General features: G+C 41.6%; 1 protein-coding gene across 3 annotated transcripts in view; it reads right to left on the reverse strand.

Moving 5' to 3' along the window:
* Nucleotides 1-14,437, reverse strand: part of ROCK1 (Rho associated coiled-coil containing protein kinase 1) — an 86,987-nt gene extending 72,550 nt beyond the window's left edge. For 2 of the 3 annotated variants that reach the window (XM_072034780.1, XM_038175484.2), the window contains exons 1-2: nucleotides 14,282-14,437; nucleotides 13,561-14,172 (exon numbers count right to left, since the gene is read on the reverse strand). In XM_072034780.1, coding sequence (XP_071890881.1) covers nucleotides 13,561-13,653 — 93 coding nt within the window. In that variant the 5' untranslated portion in view covers nucleotides 13,654-14,172; nucleotides 14,282-14,437. Of the gene's footprint in view, nucleotides 1-13,560; nucleotides 14,173-14,281 lie in introns of those variants that run through there. The other variant, XM_038175486.2, reaches the window with a different exon arrangement.
* Between the last annotated feature and the right edge of the window lie 5,390 nt (nucleotides 14,438-19,827).

A 19,827-nucleotide genomic window follows, 5' to 3' on the forward strand; every position in this document is an offset into this window, starting at 1 on the left:
AACTCAGGCTCCTGATCATTTTGGAAATTTCTACAGCTTAGTAGAGAACTTTTCCCAACCCAAATGGAAAATTTGAACTTGCTGGTTTAAATCCTCAGAATGTTTTATTCCTGCTTCCAGACAGTCTTCATTTTCATTTGAGAAGTATTAAATGTGACCAAGAAAAGTTAACTGTCCAGGAGCTTTCTACTGCATTTATTATTTCAGACAACTACAATTTGTAGTTGCCAGTCAGGTGCTAATAAATATTTTTCTGAAGTATTTTTCATCTTAACAGTTGCAGCAGTTCATTTTTTTTTGTCCATTTAGAAACTAGAATTATGTATTCATTCTGTGGTTCAGCTTCCTTTATCTCGTCATGCCATTAGACTTAAAGGTTTTCTTCACTTTTTTTTTCCCCAACCAAACCTGATGTCACAAGATAGATGATATGCACATTGTGCTGATTAGCATGGATATCATATCCTGCATGATGTTGCCTGGGAACAACTCATACGAACATGCACACACTAACCACACAGGCTAACTTGTGCTGCTGAAAACAGACTGTTGCACTGACATTCAAGAACTTCTCTGAGGCTTTGTAACCAAAGCTAGAAAAAGAAATGGAAAACCAAGACATGAAACACTGCACATGTTTACTAATCTTGAGATTCTTTAAAAATAATATATTATCTCATGACAACTAAACCTAATTCAAATATATCTATATAGATATATCTACATATATATATATATATATATATATATATATATATATATATATATATATATAGGAACATGGTACTATCTAAATCGTTTGCTATTTTGTGGATCATATCAACAATATATAGAAATATGCTCAACATAACTCTTCCTAACAAAATCTCAAGTAGGAAATTATAATTTCACAGTACTGAGAACTAAAACTCCTAAGCATTATTCTGGAAAATAAAGTAGTTCAATCAAATTTGGAGGATTTTATTTTTTATTTAAAAAACACACAGCTTTTATGTCTGAACTTTGTCTTATTTTCAATCACGAATACATGAAGTACCATGAATGTTCCAAACATATTTTTTTTATTTCTAACCAACTAACATTTATTTTAAGATCTCAAACGAAACTTTCCACAGAAAGGCTTTCCTTGAAACCTGTGAAAAAGACTAAACAGTGAAGCAAAAGTAAAGCAAGAATTGCACATATATGACCTCGTTAAGGTAGGAAAAACTACTACATACTCAAAACATAAGGCTAAGTAGCAGCCTTTCAGAGAACTAATGAACTGTATTTATTGCAACCCCCAAGAACTATTTAGGTCAATGAAACATTTCAGTCATCTTTCCCCCTTCCCTCCTACTTCCCTCCTTAAGCTACTGGAAACCACGGCAAACAGGAACAGCCTCCTAGTATATCACCGACCGTTATCACCTAAGCATTGGATGCTGTGGTTTGTAAGTTTAATTGAGGTTTAAGATGCATACATCTTAATATTAACACCTTGACATACACATACAACAGACAGCTCAGTCAAGTGGTACTGAACTTTCATGAAGCTCTTGCTTGATTTGTCTCCAATTCCCCCCCCCTCCCCCCCCCATCAATAAACCCCTAGCATCATCTATTCAAAGTTGGAGACTCGTCAGCCACATTACAAACATCAAAGTTCCCATGCTTCTAAAACCAAAAGGCATCATAAACTTTTACTTCTATTATACTGAAGCAAAGCAGGTTTTAGGCTCATGTACTAAATCAAGAAGAAACTAGTTTACTTAAAAACAGTATCTGGAAGCCATAGCTACATACAAATAAGTTTGTTTCCCTTATTTATCACTGATAACTAAAGAAAATACAATGCTAACTCTACTTAAGAATCTGGAAGCAACGGCTTAGAGTTAGCTAAAACTCTGCTATAAAAATAGTACAGTCTAACACCGCATCTTTGTTGGTATGATATAAACAGTTTCACATCTTCCTTTCGATCTGGTTAAAAAGTCCTCAGGGTTTTTTTTTTTTTGTCCTTACTATTTGCACATGGGTACTAGAAGCTTCATGTCTGCTTCCAACTACACAGGGAAATGACATTGGTAGTACCATGGTCTCTTAAAAGAGTACAACCAGCAGCTTGCCTCCACACCATCAAACATACAGCTCGGAAAAAAAAACAGTACCTCCTTATTTTAGGAGCTGGATGGAGAAACGAAACGCAGTCTCACAGAAAGCTTAAGGAAACTGGACAATCCTAACTTAAGTCACCACAGGCCAACCAAATGACTCAAGTCCTGTAGCCATCTTTAATTATAATCTTCCTAATTTCTGTTTTCCAAAACTTGTGTTCATATTTGTATCTTACAGACACTGCTTCCTTCTAAACAAAAGGCTTTTTTGCTATTTTCATCCCCCTACCACCATCCTTGCTTGTGAAATCTGAATAAAACTAAGTGCAGAACACAAAAGCACAAAGGCAGCATCAGAGTTTGATATTGCACTGATGCTCTCCATGGCTTGATATTTCATTTACTAAGAAGGAGAAAGAAGAACAATATTGCACACCAACTTGCATTTCAACTTCAGGTTTGATATTTGATTGGTACTTGGAAAAGTAAGAGTATTTAAGTGGAATGATCCACTTTGCACAATCTCAAAGTCAAATGAATAAGCATTTATTTCCCAAAATCAGCACAAGTGATGTAATTTATGGTAGGCAAATATATTCACCATGAGTATTTAAGAATTACATTAACTTGAGAGCTTAAGAACAGACAGGATTGGCATTATCGACAAAACGACTTCCGTTGTCACCTCCCCAACTGTTCTCCCATCCTTTTCCCATCAGAAGATCGCTTCTTCTGCAGCAGAAGTGAAACTGCAATTAACTTAGTCAAACAATGAAGAATGAGATCTTGATAACAGACATCCTCCCCCAGTATTAAAGTGCCCTGGAATTCCAAAAGCAGTATTTTGCAGAGCTGAAGAGGCAGGTGTCTTGCCCAACTTCAGCAGAAGCTCTTTTGGCTAACACTTCTTACACTTTCTTCTGGAGAAAGAAGGGAGGCTTACTAATGAAATAGCTCATTTCTGTAGCTCCAGGATGGAAAAGCTGGTTTTCATTGTACCTGAAAAACATTTGTTTATCGTGATACCTTCCATGGAAAGTAAGATCAACCTACAGAAGGCTGAGCTACAGCTTAAAACTATGGTTAGACAAAGTTGCAAGTTTTTTGTTTGTTTTTAAAGGTTGTCTTTCTCCATGGCTATGAAAACAGTTGATTGCACCTCCCCTGGGAGAACAGTTAAATGTACTGTGAAAACAGAGCACTTCTAAAAGTAATTCTCAAAAGCTGCCAGTCATATTTCATTCCCTCCCACACACACTTTTCCTAACCCATCACTTCATGAGACGAATTTTTAAATTAAACATAAACACTGCTAACTCCTTGTACTGAAGAAAGCTTACCATTCCACCCTGCTTGCTTCAAACACACACTCCTCTTGGACACTATTATTTTCTCCCACAAAATGTGATTAACACAACACAACTGGCAGGGAAGTTTTGTTGAGTGATTCAACATCAGCAAGGTCTGACGTCTTACATTTTCTGTTTCGGACAACTAACCAACCTCTTACAAGGCAGCCCAATTTGAAGGCAAGTCTTTAGCTGCCTATTCTGGTCATTTTTTAAATCGGAAAATTAAGTTTATGCTCCCATGGCATCTGAAACTTGAGAAAAAACTTCTTGACCTGCAAATACAAAGTTCTAATTAAATCTTTTCATTTATTCCTGATCATTTGTATGAGTTCAAACTGAAGTGAAAAAGGGTATATCAAAAAATTCCCCTGGAATTCATGTTTCTCTGACTCTTCTTTCCTGTGAACTTGCCAAGAACTGTGATCTCTTAGAGACAAAAGTTAAGTTTCAGTCCTTTCCAAATTCCAAACCTAGGCATCAAGTAGAACCAACAAAGACTTCTGAGCGTGCAAGTTCCTTGGTACAAGAGCTTCTGCATGTTACAATTCTGTTCTTTAAATACCCCCAAATTCTCCTGAATATGGTGAGAGCCTTCACAGCTTTCCTGGAATTGTGGAGGGATCTTCAGGTCTGGTCACACCAACAGCTGCTTTGGATTTTAAAAGCCAAAACCATCTCCAAACACTTTAGAGCCATGCTATGTCCAGAAACTGCATGAAGTTTGTTGGGCCTGAGCAAGGCTTAAAGCAGGCAAGAGCATTTTTGTCAAAGACGAAAGCTCTTCCAGGATGTGTATCTGTGTAGCTCTACAGAGGAAGCCTCGCTTATTAATGACATCTCTAACTCCAAATTCGATGTACTTTGACAAGGAGGAGTAAAAAAAAAAAAAAAAAAGAAAGCACACAGACACTTTGCATCAACAGTTCAACTTTCACTCCATCGCCCCTAATTGGCATCCTGTCATTTCCGTTGCTCTCTTTGCACTGCTGGTGTTAGCAACAACAGCTCCTGTTCCAAAAGCTGTGATAATTGTTGCCAGCAAGGCAAAAGCTCCAAACCCTAAGTCTATCACTTGGCTGGCACCATTTTCAGCCTTGTACACATACAAGAGAATAGATAGTATGCACTTGCGAGTTACACCCTTTACACCAGGTTATTCAGAACTGTTTGAATGATCCCTGGGCCAAACCAAACCATGTCACCAGTTTGCTGGCAGGTGAATTATTAATAACTGGAGTTTAAGGAGGGTAACAGCCTAAAGATGTATTAGGGCACAATAAAACAACTCCTAGGTAGATTGAAGTGGCAGAACCTAATGGGAGAATAAATTCTTTCAGCTTAGGACTGAAAGGATCCCTTGCGTGCCTACAATTCCATTCTCCACCCAGCCTGTATTTGTGCTTGGGATTGCCCCAGTCCAGGTACAGGACCTTGCACTTGGCCTTGCTGAACCTCATGAGTTTTGCACAGGCCCACCTCTCAAGTCCATCCAGCTCCCTCTGGACGGCATCCCTGCCCTCTTGTGTGTCAACCACATCACTTAGCTTAGTGTCATCAGTAAGCTTGCTGAGGGTGCACCCAATCCCACTGTCCCTTTCAGCAAGGATGTTGAATATAAAATCGAGACACAGTTGCAAGGCACCACTATTACTTGTTTTCAGCATCAGCTTTACATTCTACCTTGTGTTGTTCTGTGCAACCTGACATCTGTGAGGAAAGGCATGGAGCAACTGTAACCAGCATGAACTCTTTCTCCTACCTACAGTCCCTCTCTTCCCTGTGGGATCTTCTACATCCACTTCTACTCTATCATCTCCTGGTCAGAGAAGTTTCCTCCCTCCAAAAGTCCTTTTTGAAAACAGCATCACTCCAGACTTGCAGTCAGATGTGCTCCAGACATCAAGCGTGAAATGAGCATGCTGGACTGACACCCACACTGCGAGAAGATGGCACTTGTTGCACTGATATGTGGCACTTGAGCTTCCGCCACATTCAGCCTCTCCTCCCCTTCTGCCTACGCCCCAGGGATCAAAGGTTCCTGCCCCATTAGCATCAAAGCCCTTCACGTTCCCCTACCAAGAAGGGGAAAGTCCTACATAACCTCCCTCACCTCTTGTCAGAAGCAGCGTGATGCATACACTCAGATATAGAAGTGCAACAGGTCATAATCACGAACTGAGGTGGCACTGCTGGAGCGTAAATCTGACATCAGAGCAAGGCAACTTTTTTTTTTTTTTAATTATTATTTTTACCCTTTTTCTCTCCAACAGGAAAAAAACTACATGTGAGCTGTTTCAACTGCAGTCACAAACTAAATTTAATGCGCTTACCAATTGACAGTAGCTTTCCCCTCAGGTGATCACCCTTATACACAAAGTCTCCAATTCTACAGTTGCCTCCATGCGGAAAGGTTCTTCTAGTCTTTTTTTGGGAGATAGCTTTCAGAAGAAAAAGATTCAGGCTCCAGAGAGATTTTCTGACCGCATTAACAAGGCTCAACCGCTTAGAAAATGATGCGTCCATTCAAACAAATGCAAAATAAGCACCCGTGACTTTTCTGTTTAGTTTCAGGGAATTTTGTTCTCATCTTCTGGAGCATCAACTAAGTAAATACTTTGCTGCCAAACAGCAAAATGCAGGCTTCCCAGAGAGGTTATGGAGTCTCCATCCCTGGAGAGTCCGAAGCCATTTGGTTGCAGCCCTGGGCAAGTGGCCCCAGGCGGCCCAACATGAGAAGGGGAGGGACAAGATGACCTCCAGAGGTCCCTTCTGTGCACATATCGAATGTGGTAAAGACAGACTTGAAAATTATTTTCCAAATTAACTGATTTGGAAAAAAAAGGAAACAGGATAGTTTTTGGTTTTTTTTTAATTCTGAAGTTCCTAAATAGAATGCAGCCATGAGAGAAATCAGTTTTCACCTCAAGAGCTCAGTTTTCTTTAAACACGAACTCAATATCATCCATCAGTGACCAACACAAAATTGGCCCTGACCATCCATTCTTCCCTCATGCTTTCCTATCTGAAGCGACTACCATGGCTATTACAGAAATCCTAGCAGTCATCTTCTGAAAAACGTATCTTCCCCTAACACTAAAACCAGTGAGAATTTCCTACCTTAAATGTCAAGATGATGAGAGAAGCTTCTGACCTTCCCTTCTTTAGAAAGCACAAGCCAGACGTGAGGGACTTTTGTTTTGCATAATCAAGGCTTTCTTTTGCCATTATTTGCTGAAGAAGAAACCCAGCTTCTGGAGAAACAGTAGCACTTGGTGACTACGTGGGAAAACAGCCTTTTTTTTTTTTAATTAACGCAGTTTATGTGGGGATATCTACCTTCACTAGACTTTATCAGGAAATAGCAGTTTTCTCTGAATATATTCATGTCTTGGCATTTAACTTATTTGAACACTACGCAGCAATAACTGAATACTGCACAGCTTGTAAGAGAGAAAGAGGAAAAGATTACTTATCAATATTTGCCCGAGTATTAGAATTCAAGAATTTCTTAATTCCTTGTTTCTGAAGGGAATATTACAATTCGTGAAGATCTGTAGGAAAAACAAGTAGCTGTCCCACTTGTATTTCTAGATCAATTACGAGTTCTGTAGACCAGATATACACAACCTAGGCAGGCATTTAGGTAGTTCCAAACCACAATCCAAAATAAAGCCTTAGTTTGTCTAGTGTTTTCTACAGAGGTTTCCAGGAATCGTGTCTTTGCACCATCTTGAACCACACAAAAAAAGAAAAAAAAACAAACATACAAGAAAACATTCACATTTTTCTGTTTCTTTTACATAGGCTGAAGAAATATGACCACATTGGAGAAATTATGGAGGGAAAGCTGAAATATAGAAGCCAACAGTCGGATTTAAATTAGAGCCTTCAACAAAGAGATTTTAAGGACTGTCCCCATGACATAGCATTGTATAAATATTGACAGGGAGTGGCAATCTCTCAGTAAGCAAAAACCCATGCGCTACAAGATTTTGAGTATCAGAATAGACTTTGACCTGTGCTTTGACCAGCTGGTGCTGGTCCTGTGGCAGCTTTCCCTTAGCAGAACAGGCAGCTAACCAGTCGGAGCAACTGCTGCTTATCCAGATCACCTCTCCAATTCTGCAACCTCAACACCTTAACGATGCACCTCTGCATGGTGCTGCACCACAGCTGGTGCTGTTTGGATATCCATCCATACTGAAAAGCTCAAGAAGCAAACCGACTGAAGATTACACGACGAGACAGCAAAGAGTCTCAGCACAGCAATACACCAAGATCTCCAAAGCATTTTTATTTCCCTGAAGATCATGTTTCAGCTCTTGTTCGAGCACTGTTTATCCGAACGTGTGTCTCAGCAGACTTCTGAGGAAGATGACAGTACTATTTGCACTTGTTTTTAAAAGTGCTATAATTGGGTGTTGCCTGCATAGCGTTTACAGCTTTATGAGTATTGTCTCATCACCCTTCTGGCTTTATTGCTGCTTCAATGAACAAATGAAGGCAGAGGCAGAACAGTTTTCAAACATTCTCCGTTTCTGTTCTCAAAGACGGAAGTTCAGCTTTCCTGCATGCCCATTTAGAGCTGCAATTTCTTGATGACAAAGGAGTTTTGATAAATTACATCAAGTAAAGGTCAGAAGAAATAGAAGGTTTTAAATACATGTTTCAGAACCTCTCAAATTTAAGATAAACATCCCGTATTGAGATAAACATCTCAGTATTCCTTGGTAAGAGACCTAAAAAAACTTTATTTTCATGTAGTGTTAAATTACATCCTAGGGAATTCTGCTAACACCAACTGTGAGGCTACCAATATCACTTGGTCCTAGAGCTCCTAAATATTTATTAAGTTCTCAACAAGTGGCTCCCAAAGCTATCGTCTTCCAAAAAAATAAAATCAAATCAAAGAACTACATACCCACAGGTTGATTTTCAATTTGTCCAGCAAACAAATTCCAGGTGTTTCCCTCTTCCTTCCTGCCACCCCCAAAAAACAAAAATATTCCACAGTTGCCAGGGAAAGGACATTGTAAATGCTCTTTCCAAGTAAAAATGTTTGTAAGCAAACTATTAAAGGGTTTTATTTTTGTGTTTTTTTGTTCCTCCAGTGGTCTTGCTGAAACATGTCTTAAGATCAACTTCCTATTATTCCTGATTAAAACTTTTTACAGGAAAAACAGTAATTATATGCCTATAGCCTCTAGTATTACAAGCAGAGGGATCACTCAGTTAACAATTCTTGTATAAGACCTACCATACACTGTGAATCAAATGCTAACATGATAGTCCTACCATCTTTACTACTACTCTCTAGGGGCTTGCATAATATTCAAGACTCCTAGAAGGTGCAACCTAAAATGCAAACCCAGCTCTTGTGTTTCCAAAGCCGCCTTACAGTTGCATTTTACCTTTTATCATTAACTTCACATCAACATATGTATTTCGTAATTCACAGTGATGAGTAGAGAGCATTAACCTGCAGTTATACACAAAGCTTGGATACAGTAACTCAAAGACCCAGAATTACAATTCCAAGTCAGCCAAAAGTCTTATTTTATACCTAACTGAAGAAAAACCACCACATCTAAACAGCCAGTGACGTGTCCAAAGAGATTGTCAACTGCAGGATGTTTTTAGTCTGCAGGTCGTTCAGAGTAGTTCATGGTTTGAAAATGTTCAAGCTCAGCTTTGCCAATCTTCCATGCATGAACTTTATTAGCAAAAGAGAAAGCTTCTCACATACCTAGTTTCTTCAGCATTTTATCACTCAGATTCTCAGAGCACAGTTAGCATATTTTCAGAGAAGGTGATTTTCAACAGTTATTTTTACAGGTAAGAGCTCCTGAAGTAAAGGTACTTTAACTTGCATTCTTTACTCCCCTCCCCATTTATTTACCAAGTGTTTAACCACAAGGTCTCCAAAAATGCTTTCCAACAAGTTTTAAGTGGAGAAGATAAAAAGAGGTTTAGTAACAACAGAGATTTAAACCCCAAATCCTAAAGTGCATGAGATCTTCTCACCTCTTCCAATGCAAGACAGATGAACATGAATTCATCTGTCCAAATATTAGACATAAGAAAACCAGGTGAATCAATGTCTGCACTTGTGCATTTTTGTTATAACAAAAAATGGAAGACACTAGATAAACCAAGTTTGTCATAAGCAGTAGTCACTGTTACCAGCTGATTTGAAGCTAAACTGCTGAGCAAGTGAAACAGGACAGCTATGGAGGCTGAGACCATCTGAAGTCTTAAAATCAACTACTCAAGTAATTGATAAAGTGTTTGAATAACCAAATTACTCAAGTGTCCACATAAAACATAGAAAGACTCTTTCAGAGTTGTTAGCAGAGCAAAGAGAGCATCAAGAAACTTCTTCATTAGACTTTGCTAGTTACTTTTCAATCAATCACACGCATAAGCAGCCTCGGGTCAAGATGTGCCCCTGTACATCCACAAATCATATCCCTCCCTCCCCACTCTCCAAAACCTGGAAGCCTATGAACTGCAAGAATTTAGTGAGAAACACCGAGGAAAAAAATGTTGTTATCCCAAAATCATAAAAGCATTCTTGGTGACTGTTATTTTCTCCTGCTTAACAGCTTTAATGGAACACTAAGCTGAAGATAAAAGAGACACGGTTTAGTGGGTGACATTAGTAGTAGGGGGATGGCTGGACCAGACAATCTTGAAGGTCTTTTCCAACCTTAATGAGTCTATGATTACATTGCCCTTATCTGCATTTAGCACTCCAGTGGTATGCACCAGTACCTGACCGTCACACACCCTACAGCGTGACAACTCATCTAGCACAGCCTTCACAATCCTTATTAGGTCTTTCCAAGGCGCAGAACGCTCAGACGTGGCATGTTGCGAGAAGTACTACGTGATGCTGCGGCACATACTTCACCAGGAACACAGGCTCTGGCCTCCCCTTGGCTCACGGAAAGGACAACCTGTCTATCGTTTCCCAGCCTCGTGCTAAATCAAGCCCACGGAAGCCACAAAGATGCAAACAAATTTAGTTAAACAGTTGCAACTTACAGTTTTCTTGCTTTGCTTTTATTACAACCCTGTTTGTTTTTCCTTTCTCTTATGTACTTCTCCCTCCCGTGCCTCAGCTTTATTAATTTCCTTCCTGCGCCATGTAAATTGAAGTCCTCACTAGGTCTCTTCCGTTTGCTCTGTTGTCACAGCTCCTCTCCCACACCTTCCTGAATCTGTAATACACCTTCCTTTCTAGCAGACCTTCTCCCCACCTGCCCTTCCCCCAGCCGTCTTTCCTTATTGTTCTCACACTACTTCACATATAAATTTAGGATGCTTCTAGCACACAGAAGCTAGCTTATGACATTCACCACAAAATAAAAAATAAAAAAGGGGGTTACAAAACTGGTCTGAAGTTTATTCCATACCTGCCTTCTACTCTACAGGGGCTACAAGCTGATGAGGGACGGAGGGATGTAACAGCAGGAGTGGAAACGAGATAAAATAAAGCTAAAGAGTAGAAGTAAAAAGCTGAACTCTCTTAGGAGAAACCAAGTGCATTGCTAAGACTGCTCCTCACAACCAAAAGCATGTTTCTTGAAACTAAAGGAACTCCAGCATTTTAAGCCTGTATGTATAGAATATCAGATGCTGAATTTAAAGCATCTGTGCAATAGATGCTTTCTGTCAGCCATACGTTACAGCTCCGATGAGTTACCTAACACCATTGCTGAGAAGTGAAAAAGTAAAACCAATTCACGCCTTTACTCAAAAGAAAAAGGGTGTTAAGATTTTAAAGATGTTATAAAATCAGATAAACATTTTCATTGACTCTGATTGTATAAACTTGTTTTTGTTTCCTTTGTATTTGTACTGGGCCAAGAGACTGAGAAGTTTCCTTAGCCTGCGGAGGAGGGGTTATCTTAAAAGATACTTCAGGTGCAGATCAATTACATCTACACCTAAGCATTTCTTCCTTTAAAACATACCCAAACAGACTGTAATAATTTAATAGACACTTTATATCTCGAGCTAAGAATTACACCGATAGTGTGAATCTCACCACACAGTGGTATAAAATACTTAAACTCTTTAGAAGGGGTTTCATACTTCAATTCTGCAGAAAGAGCCCTAGAACTGATGAGAGATCAAAGTCCAGCCAGAAAGTGATACAGTGACCAAACACACACAAAAGCAACCTAATAGCTGATTTTTTTTTTTTTTTTAGAATATGTACCATTTTTGTTGTAAAAGAACATTACCTGTAACTAGGGCTAACAAAAAGTAATTCTGATTGCTGTAATGTAAGAAGCTGCCTTTAAAAGAATACTCAAAGGTATGCCAAAAATCCCAGAAAATTTCTAAAGTCTCCTTTTAAAGGGCATTCTTAAGATCTGAGAGGCAAACATGTTCTAAAACTTAACACAAGCATGACAGGAAGCATCCCAAGTTCATTCCCAAAATGACTATAGCTTAGCTCCAAATTCTGACTAAAGCAACAGAAAAGGGCCAAACCCTTAAACTGATTAAAAGATCACGGAGTACAGGTAAAAAAAAAAATACTACCAACTGCATGCCTGATATCTGAAAGCTCATTAGTACTGCTGTAGGAAGGCCCCCCTGAGGTATCGCCAGCATCAACACACATACTAAGAAATAGAGTTGTGGTTAATGTAAAAACTCTGGCCTCTTAATTCATTTTATACCCTTGACTTCTGCCTATAGAGGCCAGGTGTAATAGAAGATTTGACAGTGCTGTCCTAAGTCATCAGAACTGACAAAGTATACCCTAAGCATCAGATCTGTTCTCATTAGCTGTGGCTCAAAGATGAAAGATATGTAAACTAGATCAAAAGCAGCAAGTTAACTGGAAGATGCAGCGCGCTTTCCTTAGCAGCAACAACATCCGTGAGGCCCTGCTTTTACCCAGGGAGGGAGTTTGAACCTGTCAACACCTCCAAACATCACAAATCAGTAAAAAGCTAGACAGAGTACACACTGTCATGCACTTATGCAGTCTTCCATGAGGTTCTTTTCACCTCTCCACTGCTTTAGGCTTAGATGAGCTATCTGGTAAAAGCTGTATAGGGGAAGACTAAAAATGACTATTAGGAAGCATCTCCACCTCTCACTCCCCCTGTAACAGGGGAGTTCATCCTAGGCACCAATTCAATTTACTTGTTCTCTTTGTGACAGCAATAGGTGGGGAAGAAGGGGACCCAGCTACACACTTCCGAATTTGTATCACTTCCTACAAAGAAAAGAAATTCACTGGTTTGGCATAAAAGTACGAATTACACTTTCCTACTTAAGGATATCTCTAGGCGTATCAAGGTACCCATCTGCATCCCAAATAAATCGACTGGATTTGGCAGACACTTTGGCAAGGTATTTTTTGTAATCAGAACCAAAGTACCACTCACTTTTGTGCAAGCAACTGTCAAATGGTATTGGTTTTGTGTCAGGAAGTGTTGTGTTTTGCTTCCTTATGATGCAATTACAACACTGACAGCATTGCAGAGAGCCACTGAACCATCAGGTATGATCACGTAGGGAGCCAATTAGCAGGCAATTGTCCACCCAGCACACCAACTCTTTTGATATGCATTTAACCCCTCTGCCGTGACTATCGTGCCACCTGCAAGGTTGTATTAATCTTTCAGCTGTATTTTACGTGGCATTAGTGCTTGCCAACGTCTACGCTAAAAAGGAAGCAGTCAGTGCTGCAGTGCTTAACCACAACATGAGAGGACTTCGCTCTTAAAAGGGGTAAACACTTTCAGACAGGGAATTGGTAACAAAGCTATTTACAGTCGTTTGCTCGCACAGGGGACTGGCACTGAGGAATTACAGCTTTGCACAAAGCGTCCGCTGGTGTCGGTGAAGTAGAGAAAGGTGCGTGAAGTGAGAGGGATGACAAGCCTGAGGCAGGACCAGGCGAGCTCGTCCTTGGCATGAAATCCACTCTCCCTCGCAGAGAACTTCACGCGCCCATAGCTCAACGCTGAGTAAACAACACACCAGCGCAGAGTGCAGCAGTGACTCAGCCAGCAGCCGGAGATTCAGTCCCACAGGGTAAGAAATTTGGGGCGGACGGCTGCGGGGATGAGCTCCCTACTCACCAGCAAGCAGTCCACGTTCACCTCGGACTTGGGGTCCTTTAGAGTCACGTCGATTTTTTCGAACCGCGCCTCAAAACTCTCCCCCGTCGACATGTTTCCAGGGATTGGAAAGGTCCCCTTTATCCCAGAGCAAAATAAGGTTAAAAATAAAAGGAAAAAAAATAAAAAAGAAGAGGAACACGCACAAAAGAGAAGCCGCGCAGCCCAGGCCGGGCTGGGGCGCGCTCCCTGCGGGCTCCCTTCAGTCCGTGAGTCCCTGAGGCGAGGGGGGCTGCTCCTGCTCCTGCTCCCGCTCCCCGGGGCGCCTCAGCGCCGTGCAGCCGCAGGTTTCCTCTCCCTGCCTCCTCTGCTCGGGCCCCGCTGCCTCAGCAGCCGCATCCTGCCGGCCGGGGAAGGCGCCCTGAGAGCCAGCGTAGCGGTTCTGGCTGCTGCTGCTTCTTCCTCCTCCTCCTCTTTTTCTTCCTCCTCCTCCTCGTCGTTGTCGTCGTCGTCGCCCCGCAGCAGCAGCAGCAGCCGGCGGCGGGTCGGTGCCAGCGTCCCGAGGGCGGCAGCTCTCCCTCCTCGCCACCGCCACCACCACCAAAGGGAGGGAAGGTGCAGAAAGCCACGAGCCTGCAGGGAATAAAAAAACGAGAAAATAAAAAATAAAAAAAAAAAAAGAATAATAAAAGAGGGAGGGAGCGCTGCGCCCCCGCGGGTGCCGGGCGGGGAGGCGGCTCACCTCACGGCGCGGCGGCCGCCAACATGTCCGCCTTCCTGTTTGAACGGGGGGGGGCGGCTCGGCCAGCACGGGCCGGCGGCGCGCATGCGCGGCGCTGCCCCCCCTGAGGGGAAGGGGAGGCGTGAGCGCGCCGCTCAACGGTCGGAGGGGGCGCGCGCGGCACGGGCCGTTAGGGGCGGTTATGGGCGGTTAGGGGCGGGGCGGTTGTGCTTTCCTCTCCCTCCCTCCCCACACACACACACACACAGCGCCTTCAGGTGTTAAAATGGCCAGCGCCTTGCTGTAAAGGTCGCTGGAAGCGGTGTGGGGCGGCAGCTACCTGCTAGCTGGCTGCGTTCAGAACAGAACAAGAAACAGCATTCTACGTTTTGCCTTTTTTGTCCACAAGTGCCTTCATATATACATACACACATATATATACACACACATATCAGAGACTCATTAAGGTTGGGAAAGATCTCCAAGATCACCTGGTCTAACCACTAGTTTAATTTACCTGAAAGCCTCATTTTCTGCTATGTTACACAAAACTATGTTGATGATTTATTTGACACAGGTGCGTTCATTAGGTCCAACAAAGTAATATGCATATATAGCAATGTATATTGTATAAAACAGCAAATAGAGAATCACAGAATCATTAAGAAAAGCCCTCTAAGATCATCAGGTCCAACCATCCTCCTACCACCAATGTCACCCGCTAACCCATGTCCCCAAGCACCACGTCCAACCTCTCCTTGAACACCCCCAGGGACGGTGACTCCACCACCTCCCTGGGCAACCCGTCCCAGTGCCTGACTGCTCTTTCTGAGGAGAAATGGCTCCTCATATACACATACATATATATTTATAAGAATTACGTACACTTAAAGGGAAAATGCATGCTGTAACCGCGTTATGCTCATGTTTGCTTTCCCTCGCCTTGTGCCGGCCATTTCCACAGCCCTTAGATTGGGAGGGTTTGGTCGCTCTTGGAAATGGAGATGCTCCATTTCAACAACCACTGTCCGCAGAGAACATCCCGTGTGCTCCGCCAGCTACAGCATTAGGTCTTGTAATCACTCTGTATGCCATGCAGTGAGTTGTCCTTGAAATGCAAAGGAAATGCTCCTTACAGACCTGATATCAAACAAGGTGAAAATCACTATTAGAGATGCAGAGCCTGATTCGCATCGCTTTTAGGCATCTGGTTTAACCATTAAACATACACAGGTATGATGCCAGGCCTCAGCAGGGTGATTCCAAGCCCCTAGCTGAAACAATGCAAAATTCATGAGGCCTGTAATAGAGAAAGGAAGAGGAGGCCTGAACCCGCAGCTCACAACCCTGAGTCATGCTCCAGATGCTGCTTGTGAGTTTTGTCCAATGCATACGTGAAAATATATAGGTGGTCTTGGAAACACAAAACTTCTTCCATCCTTTCCAGGCCTCCTTTCCACAAAGCAATATGGATCGTGCCCCCTCTTGCCGAATGCATCTTGCATCACTTTTTTACAGTGGCCCAGCTTTAACAAAACTGCCCAGTACCTCCTCAAGCGATTTTGGTGAGGGAAGCTGCTGTGCTTGTGCTCAGCTGCATGCAAACAGTGTATTTTGAGCATGGCTATCGGATTGGGCTTTTCTCACGAGCATGGTAAAGTAAAAATGTCTGTCTGTCTGCCTCAAAATGCAGTAGAATTTGCGTGGGAGGTGCCTCAGCCAGCTGTCTAGGAAACTGTGAGCACTGCTTTGAAAATGTCAAGGGGAGCAAAAGGGAAAATAAAGTCTAATTTTAAAAACAGTTAGGGGTTAAAAGTGTCTGGTGAGATAAAATGCTCATGTTGTAACTCCAGAGTGTAATCTAATAGTTACTAATCCGGTGAACACTCATTCACGTTTGCTCTTGAAACATATTTTCATGAGCTGCAGTCAGACTATTTGTATCTTTATGATAAGGAACTTGCGTATTTCTAGCTTTGGACACTTAGGAACCATCTGAAGTTCCATCCTAGATAAGCAGTCATAATGCATTGAACACAATGTCTTACTTTGTTTTTGCTTCCGGATAACAAATAAACTAAAAATGGATAATTTCTTCTTCCTGCGTTTGTTGCGTCCCAGATTTTGGAATTTAGCTAGCTTTTGTTGAGTGAAATGGCAATTACTCGACACATGTTTCACCTGATAACGCTGAGCTGATTAAGCTTGCAAGCCTGAAAGATCTTTTTTTCTCTCTTCAAAAGCAGGCAGCCTCTGATACGGGAAGGTGTCTCTGCGTTGGCTCGTGTCCATGCTTTGTACACAGACAAACTGATTTCCTCAATAAAACAGGAATCATAGTCCTCGCATGCATGTTATCTGCCTATTTTGTAAGATATTTAAATGCCTCTGTTATTAGTGTGATACAAATATGTGCAAAATTTCACAAACGTGTCAAATATGACAAATATTGAAAATTATGTCAAATTGACACTGACTTAAGAGCTGATTGCTTGACAGAGATCACAGTTTCCTATTAAATACAAAAGTCAGTAAAACAATTACCACATTATACAATAAAAAATACGTGTAATAGCATTTATCACATAAATAACATTCTTGTACTCTACAGTAATAGGACTTCAAATCATAGCAGGTTTCAAGGTCACTTTCAGGACATTAGCAAAAAGCAAGAGCAAAACAGCAGTGGAGTACGTGGCAAATATTAGCGGGGCCCTCTCTGAGCAGGCACCGTGACTCCCCACACTGTCACAAAAAGAGCTAGGGACGACTAAGTGAGAGACCCCGTAGTAAGGTTAAAGGCCATCTTGATTTCGATTTCTTAGGTTGCCGACTGTGCGTCTTTAAAAAGAGTACACCCACAGAAAGCGAGAGAAGGCGAGGATTCGCTAACTTCTGATGTAAGTACTGACTTCAGAAGAGTTACACAAGGCAGAAATAAGTCCACATCCTGTTCACCATATTAGGCCAAGTTGGTAACGTGGGATCTACCTTCACATTCAACTTCCTATTTAGTCAGCACGAAACCTGCAGCAGTTAAATCATGCTACTTGAAGCCTGCCTTTGGTCCACCACCCTTTTTCCTTGTTTGCCATACAATATTGACTCAGGTTTGCCTCAGCTCTAGTCTTCAAGGCACTGAATGGTGTGGGCCAGTATCTCTTGAAGCTGAGTTGAAGGCTGTGGACAGCACACAGAGTCCTTAAGCAAATCATTTTGACAAACTGTGCACCAGAAAGGCCTTTGACAGGCGCTCTCAGTATTTCAAGCAAGGACTGGTGGCACGTCAGTGTATCTGAACTGCCCTTAGGTAATGACAAAGTCACACCAACACTGAGCTCTGTGTACCTGCAAAATCTGAAAAAAGGCTGCGCTAGGTGGCGAATGCTGGTAGCAATAGTAGCTGGAGGCTAACCAAAAGCTCCAGTCACACTGCTGGCCGCAAGTCTTCCCTTGCAGGCTGCATGCTGGAAAAACTGAAGGAATTACGGACTGTAGGTTAGAAGTGCGAGATGCTTGAGGTAGTGAGCACATTAAAAAGTGGCACCAATGGGAGTGAGAAAACCGAGAAGTGACAGATATTAGTCGTACTTAACACTTAGTACAGGAGGAAAAGGCATTTTGGTTCTTCCAGGATGAGGAAAAATGTAGGAAGTAGAACAGAATACAAATAGAATAGAATAGAAATTTCCTGGACAATAAAAATTGCTAGCAAGAAGAGACAAATTTGAATATAATCAATCAAAAGAGAATTTGGCTTGGATATACTCAACCAAAGTACTATCTTTCAAACCTCTGTAGATGCTGAAACCTTGCAGTATATACCTATATAGACAAGTACATGCCATTAATGTTAATAAAGATGGAGGGCTCCAGGCACATGACCTGGCAGATTCTGATGTGTCCCAGCTCCTGGACAAAGTTTCCTGCTCTTTCCTCTTCCAGCACCGTGCACCTCCAGGCACAGCGGCACTTCTGCTTTGAGCTTAGCACTGGAAATCTGGGGATAAACCGGGGAGAACCTGCTCCTGCAGCCTGCATGTGGTGAGTGATGAATAAGAAACAGGGCACCTGGATCTTTCTTGGCTTCTCTTGAACGAGCTAGAAAAAAAAATCACCTTTTGGAAATTTTGCAGTGTCCTGGTGTGGGCCACTGAAAACGAAGCGTTGCAAACCGGGAAGTGAACTGGATGGGATCGTCTTCTGCAGTGCAAACACAGATGTGTCTGCTGCCAGCAGACAAGGGCATGGTTGTATAAACAGCTCCACGTAGACCCTCCCAAAGCAACTTGTGCTGCATCTGGAAAGGAGGGGAGCTGTGAGCCCGGAGAGAGATAGCAATCCACAGGGTAAATATCTGGTCACCAGATGGCTCAGGCCAATATCAACCGCGAATGCGTATGCAGCGTAGGCTCCCTGTGCTTTTATGCTTTAAAAGCACAGAAAAAATACTGTGACCAATGTATGGCAAAAGCTCACAAAGCGATTTTAAATCAAATCAAAACAAAATTCCACTGGAATGCTGAAAGCTTCATACCTCAATAAGGACTATTTCCGTGGCAAATACTGTTTTCCCACTGAAGCCACTTGGTGGGTACAGAAAACGTTAAGATGCCAGAAATTCTTCTTCTGCCCTGGGAAAAAAGCTTTTTTATTTTCACTGTCCTGGAGCTTAAAAATGGCCCAAGTACTTTGTGCCTGAAATCTTCAAAAACCCAAACAAACTCAACTCTCAGTCCAAACAAACAAACAAACAAAAACAAAAAACACACATGGAAAGCTTTAGCCTGAAAAAATGGTTTCAGAAAATTAGGATTATATTAAAGCAGGAGCTAAAAAATAATCTCTTCATGGTATCATCTATCAGGGTTTTAAACAACAGGGAATTATTTGTATCTTTTTATTTCCAGTATACGTAGAGTGATTACAGTCATTATAGACCTCTTTGTAGATTAAGCTATCATGAGTCTGACTTTCTGCTATTAATTTGTTAGCTATGAATCATCTACAAGATTAAGAATTGTTCTTCCTATTTCCTCAGTTCTTACTCCTAAGCTCTGTCCCAGAACAATTTTCTCTCACCCCACCTTATTCCTACTTCACCCACATACACATATCACATTTCCTGTGGCTGGATTTGTTCTGCAGTCCTTAACTGAAATTGTTCTTCTGAAGGCAATAGTTGAAAAGTAAACCAGGCTGAGTTTAAAATTAAATTAGCTTTGATTCTCCTGGCTTTAGTTTTATGTATATTGTCCTAAATATCTACACTGCCTGTAAATGCTTTGCTCTTTTGCTGAAGACTGTGTCAAATCCATTAAAAAAAAAAAAAAAAGTGTTTTTATCTTGGGCCTGGGAAATATTTAACAGTTTCAGGCTTCAGCAGATAATTAACTTTTAAATTACACATTCTGTAACTTTGCTGGAATAAAAGGTGCTGCCTTTATATGACCCTTCTGTAGACAGAATGATGGAAGTCGCATTTCTTGACACTCATCACTGTCAAAAGTTTTTCAAGACAAGATATAGACAACCTCTTAATATCATGAAGTTTCATGTGATTGTAT

This window comes from Anas platyrhynchos, chromosome 2 (genome assembly GCF_047663525.1).
Source record: "Anas platyrhynchos isolate ZD024472 breed Pekin duck chromosome 2, IASCAAS_PekinDuck_T2T, whole genome shotgun sequence".
NCBI classification, from domain to species: domain Eukaryota; kingdom Metazoa; phylum Chordata; class Aves; order Anseriformes; family Anatidae; genus Anas; species Anas platyrhynchos.